General features: G+C 48.3%; 1 protein-coding gene across 4 annotated transcripts in view; it reads left to right on the forward strand.

The window, feature by feature from the left end:
- The window catches only part of TVP23A (trans-golgi network vesicle protein 23 homolog A), a 66,062-nt gene that overhangs the window by 35,886 nt on the left and 10,820 nt on the right, over positions 1-19,356 (forward strand). For all 4 annotated transcript variants that reach the window (XR_012512814.1, XR_744976.3, XR_744977.3 and 1 more), the window contains exons 3-7: positions 12,796-12,940; positions 15,051-15,140; positions 15,707-15,835; positions 17,090-17,218; positions 18,976-19,035. Coding sequence is in view for 1 of the 4 variants with exons in the window: in XM_010339364.3 (XP_010337666.1) it covers positions 12,796-12,940; positions 15,051-15,140; positions 15,707-15,835; positions 17,090-17,218; positions 18,976-19,035 (553 nt within the window). In the remaining 3 variants the exon portion in view is untranslated. The remainder of the gene's footprint in view (positions 1-12,795; positions 12,941-15,050; positions 15,141-15,706; positions 15,836-17,089; positions 17,219-18,975; positions 19,036-19,356) is intronic.

Here is a 19,356-nt window from a genome sequence, read left to right on the forward strand (position 1 = left end):
CCTAGTTTAAGGGATTCTACTGCTTCAGCCTCCTGAGTAGCTGGGATTACAGGCGTGTGCCACCACACCCAGATTATTTTTGTATTATTAATAAAGATGGGGTTTCACCATGTTGGCCAGGATGGTCTTGATCTCCTGACCTTGTGATCCACCTGCCTCCGCCTCCCAAAGTGCTGGGATTATAGGCATGAGTCACCATGCCCAGGCGACTTTCTGGCTTTCACTGCACCACGCTGGCCAAGTGCAGGGAAGGGTGGGCTTTTGTACTCCATAGAGGGGTGGACTCTTTTTTTGTAGAGGAACTGGTAAGCCCAGAAGAAAGGACCTGCTTTCTGGAATTTTCTTTATGCATCCAGCTCGAATGGTCCATTACTCAATGGGGGATTTTTAGGTCTAAATTTTTTTTTTTTGACCACAGCTGGACCATCTAGGCACCCAGAATATCAGCCCATGGGCTTGGTTTATCCCAAAAGGCACCTGGCCTCAATGCAAAGTCAGGCTTGTTTCTGCTGATTTCTTTCTTCTTCTACTTTTAAATTCAAATTTACGTAAAACTGCAGAGAACAATGACCCTGACATTCCTATTTCGTATCCCCAGTCATCCCCAGGACATGGCCAGACAGTTTCATCTTCACCCCCTCCCACCCCCGCACACCCAGGTTATTTTGAAGTAAATTCGAGACATCATTGCAGAGCAAAGCAAACCAAGAAGGGAAGAGACTGCTTTTCCTCAGTCCTGCCCTGCTGAGAAGCAGGAAGCTTCCCAGAGTGTCTGAAAGAAGACACGGAATTTTAAATGTGATGTTTGATGAAGAATTCTAGTCGGAGGCTTGAAAAAAGCACAGTACAGTTTTCAAAGGGCATTTTTTTTTTTTTTTTTTTTTTTTTGAGACAAGGTCTCCCTCTGTCCACAGGCTGGAGTGCAGTGGCGTGATCAAAACTCAGTGTGGCCTCAAACTCCCTGGCTCAAGCGATCCTCTTACCTCAGCATCCTGAGGAGCTGGGACTATAGGTGGGCGCCACCATGCCCAGCTAATTTTTTAAATTTTTTTGTAGAGAGAGGTGCCTTGCTGTATTGCCCAGGCTGGTATTGAACTCCCGGCCTCAAGTGGTCCTCCTGCCTCAGCCTCCCAGAGTGCTGAGATGATAGGCATGAGCCACTGCACCTGGCCACAGGACAACAAATATTGTTAGATCACTGCCAAATTGGATGAACCCACCTTTCCCCTGTGAACGGAAAACAAATCTGGGGACCCCCAAATCACTGAGCTAAAGGGAAGAGTCAAACTGGCAACTGTAGAGGGTAAACCTGGCTCCCACTCTGTTCACCCCTCAGCTCACTGAAATAAATGCGTATCGGATTGTCTCCTTTGGAGAGGCAAATCAGAAACTCAAAAGCATGCATCCATTTGTCTCTTGTCTACCTAGGACCTAGAAGCCCCCTCCCTGCTTCGAGGTGTTCCGCCTTTCCAGACCCAACCAATGTTCATCTTACAGATGGTGATGGGTGTCTCCTGTCTCCCTGAAATGTATAAAACCAAGCCGTGCTCTGACCATCTTGGGCACATGTTGTCAGGACCTCCTGAGCATGTCCTCAACCTTGGCAAAATAAACTTTCTGAAATAACTGAGAACTGCCTCAGATATTCAGGATTTACACTCCTAAATCAGACCTGCTTTGGAAGTTGTGGGAAGGTGATGTCTGGGCCTCCTCCCAGTTTCTCTGTGTATTCTGTCTAGATGGAGCCTTATACCTGCGTCCATCCACCTTTATAATGCCTGGCTCTATTTTTTTTTTTTGAACTGGAGTCTTGCTCTGTCACCCAGGCTAGAGTGCAGTGGCGCAACCTCAGCTCACTGCAATCTCTGCCTCCCCAGTTCAAGCGATTCTTGTATCTTAGCCTCCCAAGTAGCTGGGATTACAGCCATCTGCCACTATGCCTGGCTAATTTTTGTATTTTTAGTAGAGACGGAGTTTCACCATGTTGGCCAGGCTGGTCTCCAACTCCTGACCTCAGGTGATCCACTCGCCTTGACATCCCCTCCCCTCCCTTTCCCTCCCCTCCCCTCAGCACTCCAAGTAGCTGGGACTCTAGGCGTGTGCCACCATGCCTGGCTAACTTTCTTTCTTTTTTCTTTTGGTAGAGATGGGGTTTTACCATGTTGCCCAGGTTGATCTTTTTTCTCTTTTTTTGAGACAGAGTCTTGCCTCGGTGGGAGTGCAGTGGTGAGACATCGGCTCACTGGAACTTCTGCCTCCGGGTTCAGGCAATTCTCCTGCCTCAGCCTCCCGAGTAGCTGGGATGATAGGCGTGCACCCCGACACCTGGCTAATTCTTGTATTTTTAGTAGATACAGGGTTTCACCATGTTGGCCAGGCTTGTCTTGAACTCCTGGGCTCAAGCTATCTGCTCCCTTGGCCTCCCAAAGTGCTGGGGTTGTAGGCATGAGCCACCACGCCTGGCCCATTCTTTGAGTTTTGACAAACGTGTAATGTCATATATCCTCCATCACAACATCATACAGGGTAGTTTCCCAGCTCTGGCTGGGCGTGGTGGCTCATGCCTGTAATTCCAGCACTTTGGAAGGCCGAGGTGGGTGGATTGCCTGAGCTCGGGAATCTGAGACCAGCCGGGGCAACACGATGAAACCCCGTCTTTACTAAATACAAAAAATTAGCCAGGCGTGACAGTTTGTGCCTGTAGTCCCAGGTACTCAGGGAGGCTGAGGCAAGAAAATCACTTGAACCTGGGGGGCAGAGGTCACGGTGAGCCGAGATCACGCCACTGCCCTCCACCCTGGCGGACAGAGCAAGACTCCATCGCGTAAAAAAAAAAAAAAAAAAGTTTCCCCGTTCTAAAAGTCCCCTGTGCTTCACCTACTCATCCCTCCTCACCCTCTGGAACTCCTGGCAACCACTCATCTTTTTACTGTCTCCAGAGTTTTGCCTTTTCCAGAATGTTGTATAGTGGATGTTGTCCTGTATGCAGCCTTTTTTCAGATTAATCTCTTTCACTAAGCAATATACATTTAAGGTCCTCCCATGCCTTTTTGTGGCCTCATAGCTCATTTCTTCTTAGCATTGAATAACATTCTTTTGTCTGGATACAGCACAGTTTATCCATTCCTCCATGGAAGGACATCTTTTTGTTTGTTTTTTGAGACAGAACCTCACTGTGTCATCCAGACTGGAATGAAGTGGTGTGATCTTGGCTCACTGCAGCCTCCACTTCCTGGGTTCAAGAGGTTCTCATGCCTCAGCCTCTCCAGCAGCTGGGACTATAGGTGCGTGCCACCACGACTGGCTAATTTTTTTGTATTTTTAATATAGACGGGATTCTACCATGTTGGTCAGGCTGGTCTGGAACTCCTGACTTCAGGTGATCTGCCTGCCTTGGCCTCCCAAAGTGCTATAATTACAGGCGTGAGCCACCGCGCCCAGGTAATTGAAAGACATCTTCGTTGCTTCTGAGTTTTGGCCATTATGAATGAAGCTGCTGTAAACATGTGTGTGTTGCTCTTTGTGCAGACGTACATTTTCAGCTTCCTTCGGTAAACACTGAGGATTGTGGTTGCTGGATTGTCACATGTAAAATGTTCAGAGTGACTTGCAAAGATTTGGCTTTGGTCAGTGGCTTCCAACAAGAAATTCTATGGTCCAGTGAATTTTGTAGTCATTACATCAAGATCTGGAACATCCCAGCACCCACAAGTCTCCCTCATCCCCCTTTCAAATCACTAGCCCCCTCACCCACTCCAAGAAAGAACACAACCCCTAGGGATTCCGCCCATCAGGCGGCCACCTGACAGCTTTTGAAAGCAGATTGTTTTGGTGTGGGGTTGGGGAGCAGGTAGGAGCAGTTTTCTTCATGTTGGATTGTTTTGAAGGGGGCCTCATTTCATCTCCAAGTTGTTCTTGCTGGTCTGCAGCAGGAGTTGGCACACTCACTGGGTATTGTGGGTGTGGTCATCCAGTGAATGAGTGGGCGTGACTGTGTTCCAATAAAGCTTTATTTATAGGCTGGGCGCAGTGGCTCACACCTGTAATTGTAGCACTTTGAGAGGCTAAGGTGGGAGGATAGCTTGAGCCCAGGAATTTGAGACCAGCCTGGGCAAAACAGTGAGACCCTATCTCTACAAAAAAATTTAAAAATTAGCCAGGTGTGGTGGTGTGTGCCTCTTGTGAGACTGAGATGGAAGGGGTGCTTGAGCCTTGGAAGGTCGAGGCTGCAGTGAGCTTTGATCATGCTACTGCACTCCAGCCTGGGTGACAGAGCAAGACCCTGTCTTCAAAACAAACAAACAAAAACAAAACCAATGAAACTTTATGTCACAGGGGAGCAGCAACTAGCTGGGGCTGGTGGCACAGGGTTAGGAAGAATTTACCAAGACAGTTATAGGTAAAGACAGGCAGAATTATTACAGAAAGTATGGAAGTACATTTTTTTTTTTTTTTTTTTTTTTTTGAGACGGAGTTTCGCTCTCGTTACCCAGGCTGGAGTGCAGTGGCGCGATCTCGGCTCACCGCAACCTCCGCCTCCTGGGTTCAGGCAATTCTCCTGCTTCAGCCTCCTGAGTAGCTGGGATTACAGGCACGCGTCACCATGCCCAGCTAATTTTTTGTATTTTTAGTAGAGACGGGGTTTCACCATGTTGACCAGGATGGTCTCTATCTCTTGACCTCGTGATCCACCCGCCTCGGCCTCCCAAAGTGCTGGAATTACAGGCTTGAGCCATGGCGCCCGGCTGGAAGTACATTTCAAAGGAGCAACAGGCAGGCCAGCAAGAGAGGAGCGGACTGCCAGGAAACAAAAGCTTGCTGGGGCTTTTCTAGGATGGTGCTCATGCTGTATGCTGAAGAGGGTTTTGTACGCTACTCATGATGCCATGGTTTGCAGTGAGTTCACTTGTGATTTTTATATCAGCTGAGGGTCTGACGACGGCTGGGCACAGGAAGACTGTGTTATTTGGCCGGGCGTGGTGGCTCACACCTGTAATCCCAGCACTTTGGGAGGCCAAGGTGGGCGGATCACCTGAGGTCAGGAGTTTGAGACCAGCCTGGCCAACATGGTAAAACCCTGTCTCTACTAAAAATACAAAAATTAGCCAGGTGTGGTGGCATGCACCTGTAATCCCAGCAACTTGGGACGCTGAGGCAGGACAATCACTCGAATCCGGGAGGCGGAGGCTGCAGTGAGTCAAGATCGCACCGTTGTACTCTAGCCTGGGCAACAGAGTGAGATTCTGTCTCAAAAAGAAAAAAAAAAGGAAAAAAAAAAAGAGTGTGTTATTATTTTTGAAGGAGGGCTAAGTGTTCTGGGCCATGAACAGAGGCAGATTTATAACTTATCTGCCTTGGGTTTTTACCTTCCCTGATTTCTGCCAACCTGACTCTCCTTAATTAAGACTCCACACTTTAGCAGCAAAAGCAGGCTGTGGTCAGATTCGGCCCTTGGGTTGTAGTTTGCTGAACCCCGGTAGAGCTGTGCTTTTTCTCTGTGAAATTCATGTTCAGGTCCCACCTGAAGTCTGAATCCCTGTGTCCTGGGTAACGTGAGACCGCCCCCGGTGGCTTTCCTGTACATTCCAGGTTGAGTAGCTGCTGTGCTTCCCTCCAGGGAGGAAGACAATGGAGGGCCCAGAGCTGTGTAAATGGGGCTACAAGGAGAGGATGGTTGAACAGAAGCCCCCATCAAGACGCTCCCCGCGTTGACAACACTCTCCTGGAGTAACCTCGATTCCCCCTTTCAACACTGTGACATTTTCTCTCCTCTTCTTTCTTCTTCTTTTTTTCTTTGAGACGGACTGTCACTCTGTCACCCAGGCTGGAGTGTAGTGATGTGATCTCGGCTCACTGCAACCCCCGCCTCCTAGGTTCAAGCCATCCTCGCTGAGCAGCTGGGATGACAGGCATGCGCCACCATACCTGGCGAATGTTTTGTATTTTTACTAGAGACACGGTTTCACCATGTTAGCTAGGCTGGTCTCGAACTCCTGACCTCAAGTGATCTGCCCGCCTCTGCCTCCCAAAGTGCTGGGATTATAGGCGTGAGCCACTGCACCCAGCCTCCTCTTCTTGAAATGGTGGGTTTCTACCTGGCTGGGGTTGGGGATGTTGGATACTGTGTGGAAATAGCACCTGTTCAACTTGAGCGTGATAAAGGTTCATCTGGGGAATGTGAGTCTTGGGAGATCCCTGCAAAGACAGAAAGTAGTGCCCTCAGGAGTGAGAGAAAGTTGTGGTCAGAGGGGGAATTTCACAGTTAGGTTCTTGGTGATAGAACTGTTATTTCCAATACAAGGAATACTGACATGGTAACAGCTGTCACCCTTTTTTTTTTTTTGAGACAGTTTCCCAGGCTGTTTCCCAGGCTGGAGTGCAGTGGCACCGTCTCAGCTCACTGCAACCTCCGACTCCTGGGTTCAAGGGATTCTCTTGCCTCAGCCTCCCAAGTAGCTGGGATTACGGGGTTTCACCATGTGGGCCAGGCTGGTCTCGAACTCTTGACCCCAGTTGATCTACCAACCTCAGCCTCTCAAAGTGCTGGGATTACAGGCATGAGCTACTGTACCCAGCCGCTGTCACCCATTTTTGAGCATGCTGTGTATTTCAGGCACTTCATATGTATCACCCTCACCTGCTGTTTTCAGTATCTTAGGAGGTGGCTCCTGTTGGCATTCCCATTTTGCAGAAGAGGAGACGGAGGCATCACAGAGTTAAGTAGCTTAGGGAAGACCACAGAGCTCTCAGAGGTTAGAGCCAGGATTGGAACCCTGGTGGTCTAGCGCCCAAGCCCATGTGTGGCAGGCCAGGTCTCACTAATACAGGCCTCCATAACAGCTGTCTCAGCACTGAGTGAGTGGTTAAGTATTAAAAGCTGAGAGAGGCTGGCATAGTGGGCCATGCCTCTAATCCCAGCACTTTGGGAGGCCGAGGCAGGCAGATCACCCGAGGTCAGGAGTTTGAGACCAGCCTGACCAATATGGTGAAACCCTATCTCTACTAAAAATACAAACATTAGCTGGGCGTGGTGGCGGATTCCTGTAATCCCAGCTATTTGGGAAGCTAAGGCAGAGAACTGCTTGAACCTGGGAGGCGGAGGTTGCAGCGAGCTGAGATCATGCCAGTGCACTCCAGCCTGGGTGACAGAGCAGAACTCCATCTCAAAAAAAAAAAAAAAAAAAAAGCAAGCTGAGAGAGGCAGTGCCCTATACAAAGGCTGGAATGTCACAAAAGCCCACCCAGAGTTTGGCCTAGGCTTTTCCTGGGCCTTGAAGCATGGCAGGATAACAAAGGAATTCTTAACAGGACCTGTTTAGGTTTAAACACGTTTTATTGGGGGTCTGAAGGAGCTCCCCGAACCTCCATGATTTAGCAGGAGACAAGATAAGGGTAAGCACCCCGCACCTGGACCCATTTAGATTAAGTAAATTTACTGAGGCTCCAAAGGAAGGTCTTCAAGACTCAGATCTTAGTTATAGATTAAAAGAAGTTAATCGTTTATTTATTTATTTTGAGATGGAGTCTCACTTTGTTGCCCAGGCTGGAGTGCAGTGGCACAGTCTCAGCTTACCGCAACCTTTGCCTCCTGGGTTCAAGCAATTCTGCTTCAGCCTCCCAAGTAGCTGAAATTACAGGCACCCACCACCATGCCTGTTAATTTTTCTATTTTTAGTAAAGCTGGAGTTTTACCATGTTGGCCAGGCTGGTCTTGAACTCCTGACCTCAGGTGATCTGCCCGCCTCAGCTTCCCAAAGTGCTAGGATTACAGGTGTGAGCTACCATGCCTAGCCAATTACTTATTTTAGATGAAGGCACACTCACACGTAGACATGTAGCTCAGAAGGTATATAAGCTCTGGAAAACTTTGTAATTTTGAGTTGATCTGGTGATATTTTCCAGGTCTTCTCCCTGTACCCGGTTACAGAAATAAAAACTCCCTCTACCAGTTTGTCTGCCGCTCATTGTTGAGCCTCAAGAATATGCAGCCTGTTCCTCCGTTTGGTCCAGGAACACAGGCAGCTGGTGCCATGCCCACTGTGCTGTTTGCCTGTCAAGGGGTGATCTCCCAGGTCGGTGCCTGGGAGGGCAGAGTTGGAGAGTAGAGGCACTGGGAAGTGGAGGTGATTCGTGGTGTGTGTGTGTGTGTGTGTGTGCTGTCCGTGTTGCCAGGGGACAGGAGAACGGAGAACCTGATGGCATCGATGAGCTGACAGGACTTAAGCTGTGACTTTTTTTTTTTTGAAATGGAGTTTTGCTCTGTTACCATGATGGAGTGTAGTGGTGCAATCTCAGCTCACTGCATGCCTCCCAGGTTCAAGCGATTGTCCTGCCTTAGCCTCCCGAATAGCTGGGACTACAGGCATCTGGTACCATGCTGAGATAATTTTTAATTTTTGATTTTTATTTTTAGTAGAGACGGGGTTTCACCATGTTGGCTAGGATGGTCTCGATCGCTTGACCTTGTGATCCGCCCACTTCGGTCTCAAAGTGCTGGGATTACAGGCGTGAGTCACTGCACCCGGCCTAAGCCATGACTTTCAAAACTCTCAAAAATGGAAAGCTGATTTGGGATCACACAGCATTAACTAGGGACACAGGCTAGACAAACTTCAGATGGGGGCTGAGTGAGGACTTGGAGGATGCTGATAGAGCAACCCGCATGAAACAGGATTAAAGCAACATTTAAAAGGGCAACAGTCATCCTGTTCTACTTGCTTTGGGCTTTGAGTTCTGTTTAAATAATACCACCTTCCACTGAGTCAATCAGGGCCCAGCTAAATGGAAGCTATCAACAACTAGAATTTTTTCTGCATTTTATTTTAGGAAAGCCACAGCCAAAAAGAAAAAAGAAAGAAAAGGAGTGGGTGAGCAGGGGATTTATTTGAATGCATTTACTTCTGCATTTTACCGTGGGTCAGTGCACACTTGGGTACTCTGGCCTTTGTTGAGATATATATATTTCTTAAATATATATATATATATATATATATATAGAGAGAGAGAGAGAGAGAGAGAGAGAGTTTTGCTCTTGTTGCCCAGGCCGGAGTGCAATGGCTCAATCTCAGCTCACCGTAACCTCTGCCTGCCAGGTTCACGTGATTCTCCTGCCTCAGCCTCCTGAGTAGCTGGAATTACAGGCATGTGCCAACATGCCTGGCTAATTTTTTTGTATTTTTAGGAGAGACAGGGTTTCTCCCTGTTGGTCAGGCTGGTCTCGAACTCCTGACCTCAGGTGACCAGTCCACCTCGGCCTTTCAAAGTGCTGGGATTACAAGTGTGAGCCACCGCACCTGGCCTCTTTTGTTTGTGATGGGGTCTTGCTCCATTTCAAAACAGAGTGCAGTGGTGCAATCTGGGATTACAGTAGCTGGGATTACAGGCGCCTGCCACCACACCTGGCTGATTTTTGTATTTTTGGTAGAGACGGAGTTTTGCCATGTTGCCCAGACTGGTCTCAAACTCCTAACTTCAAGTGATCTGTCTGCCTTGACCTCTCGAAGTGCTGGGATTACAGGTATGAGCCACCACACCTGATGATCCTGTCTAATTCTTAAATGCTGGATGCAGTTCCTGGGTTGGTTTTCATTCAGGTCATGAGAGCTGAGAGCCTGAAAGCTCAGATGAGAACCATCCTGGTGAATGGTTGTTGCTTTGCCATGCAAAAAGTCACTATGACGTCTGCTTTCGAATCTTAACATTCCCCTGGGGGCAGAAACCTTACAGTTTTTGTTTTGTTTTGTTTTGTTTTGTTTTGTTTGAGACGGAGTCTTGCTCTGTCACTAGGCTGGAGTACAGTGGTGCAATCTTGGCTCACTGCAACCTCCACCTCCCAGGTTCAAGTGATTCTCCTGCCTCAGCCTCCCATGTAACTGGGACTACAGGTGTGCACCACCATGCCCAGCTAATTTTTGTATTTTTAGTAGAGATGGAGTTTCACCATGTTGGCCAGGATGGTCTTGATCTCTTGACCTTGTGATCCACCCACCTAGGCCTCCCAAAGTGGTGGGATTACAGGTGTGAGCCACCTTGACCTGTCAGAAACTCCACGGTTTTATAGGTGCCTATGGTTTGCTGGCTCTGACCCCATTTCTTCTTGGGGAGAGAGAGCAGGCTCTTTCCTCTGTAGTTCTGTGTGGAACTCTATGACCATCCCATTCTGACTCTCATTTTCCAAATCCCACAACATTTTCCAACTCTGATCCAGAGGTTGCAAGCTCACTGCTCGCAGGCCAGGTGAGAAACACAGACTGCAATACTTGAGTAAAAGAATTAGTGGCCATCATTTAAAAATCAGATTTCCCAGGCCGGGCGCGGTGGCTCACGCCTGTAATCCCAGCACTTTGGGAGGCCGAGGCGGGTGGATCACGAGGTCAAGAGATCGAGACCATCCTGGTCAACATGGTGAAACCCCGTCTCTACTAAATATATAAAAAAAATTAGCTGAGCATGGTGGCATGTGCCTGTAATCCCAGCTACTCAGGAGGCTGAGGCAGGAGAATTGCCTGAACCCAGGAGGCGGAGGTTGCGGTGAGCCAAGATCGCGCCATTGCACTCCAGCCTGGGTAACAAGAGCGAAACTCCGTCTCAAAAAAAAAAAAAAAAAAAAAAAAAAAAAAAATCAGATTTCCCATTGCAAGTCTGGATTTCTGGCTTCTCGTGAAGACCTTGGATCTGGCAGTACTGGGTCTCGTTTGCACAGCTGCCTGGTGCTGGGAAGAGTCCCTTTCACCCCTCCCTTTTCCTCCCCTGCTCTGAGTTTCGGGTTTCATTGCCATTCATCATCGTGTCGAAGGCCTGTGAACCAGAGCAACTCCATCTTGAATAGGGGTTGGGTAAAATGAGGCTGAGACCCTGTGGGCTGCATTCCCAGATGGTTAAGGCATTCTAAGTCACAGGGTGAGATAGGAGGTCAGCACAACATGCAGGTCATAAAGACCTTGCTGATTAAATGGGCTGCAGTAAAGGACCAGCTAAAACCCACCAAAACCGAGACAGCCGCAAAGAGTGACCTCTCCCACCAGCGCCATGGCAGTTTACAGATGTCATGGCAACGTCAGGAAGATACCCTATATCGTCTAAAAAGGGGAGGCACGAATAGTCCACCCCTTGTTTAGCATGTCATCAAGAAATAACCATAAAAACGGGCAACCAGCAGCCCTCGGAGCTGCTCTGTCTATGGAGTGGCCATTCCTTATTCCTTTCCTTTCCTAAGAAACTGGCTTTCACTTTACTCTATAGACTTGCCCTGAGTTCTGTCTTGGGTGAGATCCAAGAACCCTCTCTTAGGGTCTGGATCCGGACCCCTTTCCAGTAGCAGCTGGGCTGGTGCCGTTGATTTCCTGATCATAGTTGAATGTTGTTCGCTACCTGTGTGCTCTATCAAAACCGGGAAGCCACAGAAAGAAACAGAAACCCACAAGTGTCTTCAGTCTGGCCCACATCACCCACTGCTATCACCTGCTTGGCCCCATAGATTCTAGACAATGTGGTGACCTTATTACATGATTTACACTTTGCTCTTTTTTTTTTTTGTGATGGAGTCTAACTTTGTCACCCAGGCTAGAGTACAGTGGCATGATCTCGGTTCACTGCAACCTGCGCCTCACAGGTTCAAGTGATTCTCCTGCCTCAGCCTCCCAAGTAGCTTGGATTATAGGCAGCCACCACCACGTCTGGCTAATTTTGAGTAGAAACCAGGTTTCACCATGTTGCCCAGGCTGGTCTTGAACTCCTGACCTCAGGTGATCCGAATGCCTCAGCCTCCCAAAGTGCTAGGATTACAGGAGTGAGCCGCCATGCCCGGCCCACACTTTGCTCCTTTATCTTTCAAACTCACATTTAAAAAAAAATGGGTGGGTGAGGTGGCTCATGCCTGTAATCTCAGCACTTTGGGAAGCTTAGGCAGACAGATCACCTCAGGTCAGGAGTTTGAGACCAGCCTGGCCAACATGTTGAAATTCCGTTTCTACTCAAAATATAAAAATTAGTTGGGCGTGGTGGCAAGTGCCTGTAATCCCAGCTATTTAGGAGGCTGAGGCAGAAGAATTGCTTTAAGGTGGAGCTTGCTGGGAGGTGGAGGTTGCAGTGAGCCAAGATCACTCCACTGCACTCCAGCCTGGGCAACAGAGCAATACTCTGTCTCCAAAAAAAAAAAAAAAAAGAAAAGAAAAGAAAAAGTAATATACATAGGATAAGCACATTCCCCTTGGTTCCCTCTCTTTTTTCTGGCCACGTTTGTGTCTAAAGGCACAGTGAACAAGACCTACCTTCCCCTAGATTAAATGCCAGCATTCACATGTCGCTCACCACTGAACCACTGCGATGAGTTAGACCTGCCATTCACAGGTCATGCTGTTTCCCTCTCTCCAGGAACACACGTTCCCCGATGACACGAGACAGCTGCCCTGTGGGCTGCATGTGATCAGGAAAAACCCAACCTTTACCTTTAGGGAACTGGTCATCATCTCTGCTAGGCGGGAAGGCAGTGATTGCTGTCACGTTTCACTTCAAAGATGACCGTGTTTCAAAGAGGGCAAGTGGTATTTGGAGTCAAGTGACAGGAAAGTACAGGATTCTTCGAGCGAGGGGTAAAAAAAAACCAGTGTCATCATGACTGTTTTGGGATTACTAACTTAATGAGGCATTAAGCCTGAGTTTCTGCTTCCAGTGCATCAGGGAGAACATTCCACTGAGCCATGCTAACGCCCCCAGCAAAGTCTGAAGTGGCGATGGGAGTTCAGTGACCATCCGTTTGGCTCTTGGAGTGAGGGCACCTTTTGGGTCCTTTCCTAGACATCCCTTGGCCACCTTTTTCCACCTGTTTTTCCGAGTGAGTGCCATCATCACCTACGTGTGCTGCGACTGGTTCAGCAAGAGCTTTGTGGGCTGTTTTGTCACGGTGCTGCTCCTCCTGTCCCTGGACTTCTGGTCTGTGAAGGTGAGCCCCTTTCCTGTGATGCCATCACTCCCGACACACGGGGCTTGCTCCCTATGCTTGTGGGACCAAGAGGTGCTTTGGTTTAGATTGCTTAAGAGTGCTGAGCGGCGTCACTTAAAAGTAGGGGAAGCTGGGCGCAGTGGCTCATATCTGTAATCCCAGCACTTTGGGAGGCTGAGGCAGGTGGATCACCTGAGGTTGGGAATTCGAGACCAGCCTGGCCAACATGGAGAAACCCCGTCTCTACTAAAAATACCAAATTAGGCAGGCGTGGTGGCACATGCCTGTAATCCCAGCTACTCAGGAGACTGAGGCAGGAGAATCCCTTGAACCTGGGAGGCGGAGGTTGCAGTCAGCCAAGATAGTGCCATTGCACTCCAGCCTGGGCAACAAGGGTGAGACGCTATCTCAAAAAAAAAAAAAAAAAAAAAAAAAAAAAAAAAAAAAAAAGGGAAAGAGGCATTGTTTAGCACTTACTAAATGGCTTTTGAACGTCAATTGTCATTCTTGCACATGTGACAACCCCATATGACTTTGGATTTTTTTTTTTTAAGAGATGGAGTTTCACTCTTGTCACCCAGGCTGGAACGCAATGGCGGTGTCTCAGCTCACTGCAACTTCCGCCTCTCGGGTTCAAGTGATTCTCCTGCCTCAGCCTCCCGAGTAGCTGGGATTACAGGCGCCTGCCACCACATCCCGCAAATTTTGTATTTTTAGTAGAGACAGGATTTCTCCTGTTGGTCAGGCTGGTCTCAAACTTTTGACCTCAGATGATCTGCCCCTCCACCCCGCCTCAGCCTCCCAAAGTGCTGGGATTACAGGTGTGAATCACCACACCCAGTGACTTTGGGTTTTTTGTAAAACATACTGTACTAGTCTGCTTCCACGATGCTGATAAAGACATACCCAAGACTGAGTAATTTATAAAGACAAAGAGGTTTCATGGACTCAGTTCCATGTGACTGGGGAGGCCTCCCTATCATGGCAGAAGGTGAAAGGTAAATCTTACATGACGGCAGACAAGAGAGAATGGAAGCCGGTGGGGCGCGGTGGCTGACGCCTGTAATCCCAGCACTTTGGGAGGCTGAGGCAGGAGGATCATCTGAGGTCAGCAGTTTGAGACCAGCCTGTCCAACATGGTGAAACCCCGTCTCTACTAAAAATACAAAAATTAGCCGGGCATGGTGGCGCGTGCCTGTAATCCCAGCTACTTGGGAGGCTGAGTCGGGAGAATCACTTGAACCCGGGAGGCAGAGGATGTTGCATTGAGCCGCGATGGTGCCATTGCACTCCAGCCTAGGTGACAAGAGCGAAACTCTGTCTCAGAAAAAAAAAAAAAAAAAATAGAGAATGAAAGCCAAGTGAAAGGGCTTTCTCCTTATGAAACCATCAGATCTCGTGATACTTATTCACTACCATGAGAACAGTATGGGGGAAACCACCACCATGATTCACTTATCTCTCACCCGGTCTCTCCCACAACACGTGGGAATTGTGGGAGCGACAATTCCAAGACGAGATTTGAGTGGGGACACAGCCAAACCATATCACTTGTATATGAATTAACACATATATTTAAAACATATATAATATGAACATATAAATTATGTATGTTTGGGAGGGAAGTGTGTCAATTTTTTTTTTGAGACAAAAATCTGGCTCGGTCACCAGGCTGGAATGCAGTGGTACGGTCCCGGCTCACTGTAACCTCCACCTCCCGGGTTCAAGTGATTCTCCTGCCTCAGCCTCCTGAGTAGCTGGGATTACAGGCGCGTGCCACCATGCCCAGCTAATTTTTGTTTTTAGTAGAGACAGGGTTTCAGTATGTTGGCCAGGATGGTCTTGATATCTTGACCTCATGATCTGCCCATCTCGGCCTCCCAAAGTCCTGGGATTACAGGTGCGAGCCACCAATCCTGGCTGACTGTGTCTAAAGTGAGCTTAGTTAAAAATCAGAAGCTGCAGCATCTGAGAATCCACTACCATTCAACGCCTTTTTTCTTCCTGCTCCCAGTACAAGCCTGAAACGAACCAGGGAGCTTTTATTTATCAACACAGTGAATACACCTCTTTGCCTGTGACCTCCTCAGAGTCATTTGTCTGTTCTCAGAATGTAACCGGAAGACTCCTGGTGGGCCTGCGATGGTGGAACCAGATAGATGAAGACGGGAAGAGCCACTGGATCTTTGAAGCCAGGAAGGTATTCTCCACGGCGAGCTGAACTAACCAGAGTGGGAATAATGGGCGTGGAAAGTTTCCATGGGTTCCTTTGGAGTTTTGTGCATATCTGATTCCTGCCCTACACTAAACCACCGCTGTGGGTGCCCTGGTGAAGCATGTGTGTAGCAAAAGTATCTGCAAAATAGGCTGGGCACAGTGGCTCATGCCTGTAATCCCAGCACTTTGGGTGGGTGGATCACTTGAGGTCAGGAGTTCAAGACCAGCCTGGGCAACATGGTGAAACCCTGTCTCTACTAAAAATACAAAAAGTAGCCAGTCATGATGGCAGGCACCTGTAATCCCGGCTACTCAAGAGGCTGATGCAGGAGAATCACTTTGAACCCAGGAGGCAGAGGTTGTGGTGAGCCAAGATCATGCCGTGGCACTCTAGCCTGGACAACACAATGAGACTCGGTCTCAAAACAAAAGAAAACAAAAAAACGCCACAACAAAAGCATCTGCAAAATAAAATAAATGAAAATGTGAGCATGCTGTTTTGCAATCATTTCCACTTGTTTCGACAGTTGAATTACTTTCCTTTAACAGGTCTCTCCGAATAACATCGCTGCCACAGAAGCAGAAGCGCGAATCTTCTGGCTGGGCCTCATAATTTGCCCCATGATATGGATTGTATTTTTTTTTAGCACCTTATTTTCCTTGAAGCTAAAGTGGCTGGTAAGTCCATACTTTGACTTCTACATTGCTTTGATGTCTCTGCAAAACCAGTGTGGGCACCAGTAGGCTTTTGTTATTTGTTATTGATTGATCAATTGTAACAAGTTTATTGAGATATAATACACATTCCATACAACTTACCTATTTGAAGTGTACAATTAGGGGCTGGGCGTGGTGGCTCACGCCTGTAATCCCAGGCCTTTGGGAGGCCGAGGAGGAGGATTGCTTGAGCTCAGGAGTTCAAGACCAGCCTGGGCAATATAGCAAGACCCCATCTCTGCAAAAAATACAAAAATTAGCCAGGCATGCTGATGTGCATGCTAAAGCCTGAGAGGCAGAGACTGCAGTGAGCCAAGATGGTGCCATTGTACTCCAGCCTGGGTGCTAGAGTGAGACTGTCTCCAAAAGTAAAGTGTGAAATTCAGTGGCTTCTGGTGCAGTCAGAGTGTGCAGCCAGCACCACCATCAATGTTAGGGCATTTTCATCACCTAAAAAAGAAGCCTGGCACCGCCTTTCAACATTGCTTCCCCTATGCTTCTGTTCCTCTAAGGCCTGGCACCTACTAATTTTTCTGTCTCTATGGATTTGCCTATTCTGGGCATTTTGTATAAATGGACTCACACAGGCCAGGCATGGTAACTCAGACGCCTATAATCCCAGCACTTTGGGAGGCCAAGGCAGGTAAATCACCTGACGTCAGGAGTTCAAGACCAGCTTGGCCAACGTGGCAAAACACCGTCTCTATTATAAATACCAAAATTAGCTGGGCATAGTGCACACGCCTGTAATCTCGGCTACTTGGGAGGCTGAGGCAGAAGAATCACTTGAACCAGGGAAGCGGAGGTTGCAATGAGTGCCACTACACTCCAGCCTAGGCGGTGGAGCAAGACTCCATCTTAAAAAACAGAGAGAGAGAGAGAGAGAGAGAGAGAACAGAATACTTGTAGATAGTAAGACAACAGTGTCATCTAATGAGTTTGGGCTCTGGAATTTGGATCCTGGCTCCACCACGCTCCAGCTCTGTGAACTTGGGCAGCTTTCGTCTTCCTGAGCCTCAGTTTCCTCCTTGTAAAATGGGACGATGATGGTGGCAGCCTCTCCGGTTGTAATGATTTGGAGGTATTTGTAAATGCTCAGTAAATGTTGCCTGTTAACTAGTCTTAGGTGCAGGCTAGAGCTACTTCTAACTGGGCTTGAGAGGCACATTTCTCTAAGTGCTCTTAGAGAGTGACCTTCGTTTTCTTTGCGTGCAGGCTTTGGTGGTTGCTGGGATCTCTCTCCAAGCTGCAAACCTGTATGGCTACATCCTTTGTAAGATGGGAGGCAACAGTGACATCAGCAAGGTCGCAGCCAGTTTCCTGTCCCAGACGGTGTTCCAGACGGTGAGTTATTGAGGTCTGACTCCTCGACCACTCCTCTCCAGGTAGTCAAAGTCAAGGTGGCCTGCTGGCAACTGCGGTTTGTAATATAACATATCAGCCAGGCTGCCATTGTTTTATTATTTATTTTTTGGGAGACAGGGTCTCGCTCTGTCACCTAGGCTAGGGTGCAATGGCGTGATGGTTGCAGCAATCTACCTGCCTTGGCCTCCCAAAGCGCTGGGATTACAGCCATGAGCCACCATGCCTCGCAGTGTTGTTTTTTAATTGTTAAGATTTACATAAAATATACCATTTTAACCATTGTTGTAAAGTGTACAGTTCTGTGGCATTAAGTGTAACCACCTTGTTGGGCAACTTCCCCCACCCAGCTCCAGAACTGCCTTGATCCTGCAAAACATAAGCTTGGTACCCGTAAAACCTTACCTCCTCCTCCTCCTTGCCTCCTGCCCCTGCAACCGGCACTCTGCTTTCTGTCTATGGGTTTGACTGCTCTAGGGACCTCCTGTAACTGCAATCATAGTTTTTGTCCTTTTGTGACTGCCATTGTTAGTTTTCAGTGATTTTTAAAACCACAGAATTAAGGAAGGAGTCACAAAGAGGTTTTTTTTTTTTTTTTTTTTTTTGAGATGGAATCTCACTTTGTCACCGGGTTGGAGTGCAGTGGGGCAATCTCAACTCACTGCAACCTCCGCCTCTCAGGTTCAAGTGATTCTCCCGCCTCAGCCTCCTGATTAGTTGGGACTACAGGCGCACGCCACCACGCCCAGCTAATTTTTATATTTTGAGTAGAGACGGGGTTTCACCATGTTGTCCAGGATGGCCTCAATCTCTTGACTTTGTGGTCGACCCACCTTAGCCTCCAAAGTGCTGGGATTTTAGGCATGAGCTACCGAGTTCAGCTTAGTTTTTTTTTTTTTTTTAGATGCAGTCTTGCTGTCTCCCAGGCTGCAGTGCAATGGTGCGTTCTCGGCTCACTGCAACATTCACCTCCCAGGTTCAAGTGATTCTCCTGCCTCAGTCTCCTGAGTAGCTGGGATTACGGATGCACACCACCATGCCTGGCTGATTTTTGTATTTATAGTAGAGATGGGGTCTTGCCATGTTGGCCAGGCTGATCTTGAACTCGGGCCTCAAGTGATCTGCCAGCCTCCGCCTCCCAAAGTGCTTGAGCTACCACGCCCGGCTGTTTTTTTTTTTTTTTTTTTTTAAACTTAACAGATATTTTTTTTTTTTTTTTTTTTTTTGAGACGGAGTTTCACTCTTGTTACCCAGGCTGGAATGCAATGGCATGATCTTGGCTCACTGCAACCTCCACCTCCTGGGTTCAGGCAATCCTCCTGCCTCAGCCTCCCGAGTAGCTGGGATTACAGGCATGCGCCACCATGCCCAGCTAATTTTTGTATTTTTAGTAGAAACGGGGTTTCACCATGTTGACCAGGATGGTCTAGATCTCTTGACCTCATGATCCAACTGCCTTGGCCTCCCAAAGTGCTGGGATTACAGGCTTGAGCCACCACGCCTGGCTCTTAACAGATATTTCTACAAGTGAGAGATAGAGGTCTTTCAAATTTGTCCAGGTTCATCCTGAAATGGTTTGAAGCGTCTTAAATTTGAACAGCACTGCTTTACGCCAAGACATCAAGCAACCAGTTCCGCAGGTTTTCTGTAGTTTGTGGGTTTTCTTTGGCCTTAAATCAGCAGGATTGGCCCACTTGCATGTAAGGACAAATAACCATGGTTGACTTTTCCCCTTGCAGGCCTGCCCAGAGGACTTTCAGAAGCCTGGCCTTGAGGGGCTGGAGATTCACCAGCATTAGGTAAGAAATGGATCATGGCACCTGTTTGGAGGGGCTGGGAGTTCTGAAAAATGCAGCTCTTGGGTCCCAGGGGACCAGGCTCTGGGTGGGTTTCCCCTCTTCCCTGGGGTGGCCAGGTGCATGGCCAGGCAGGAAGCAGACTGGGCACTGGGTGTGCCCGAGGCTTTGCAGCCTCATTGCTCTTGAAGCGAGAGCTGGGGGGTGGGGGGCAAGGTCACAGCTTCCTCACACTGCACATGTGCAAATGACCGTATATGCAGGCCCAGGGAAGGGTGGGGAGGGAAAAGAGACAAGGAAGGGAAAGAACAAGGGGATGTGTTC

This window comes from Saimiri boliviensis, chromosome 12 (genome assembly GCF_048565385.1).
Source record: "Saimiri boliviensis isolate mSaiBol1 chromosome 12, mSaiBol1.pri, whole genome shotgun sequence".
Classification (NCBI taxonomy): Eukaryota; Metazoa; Chordata; class Mammalia; order Primates; family Cebidae; genus Saimiri; species Saimiri boliviensis.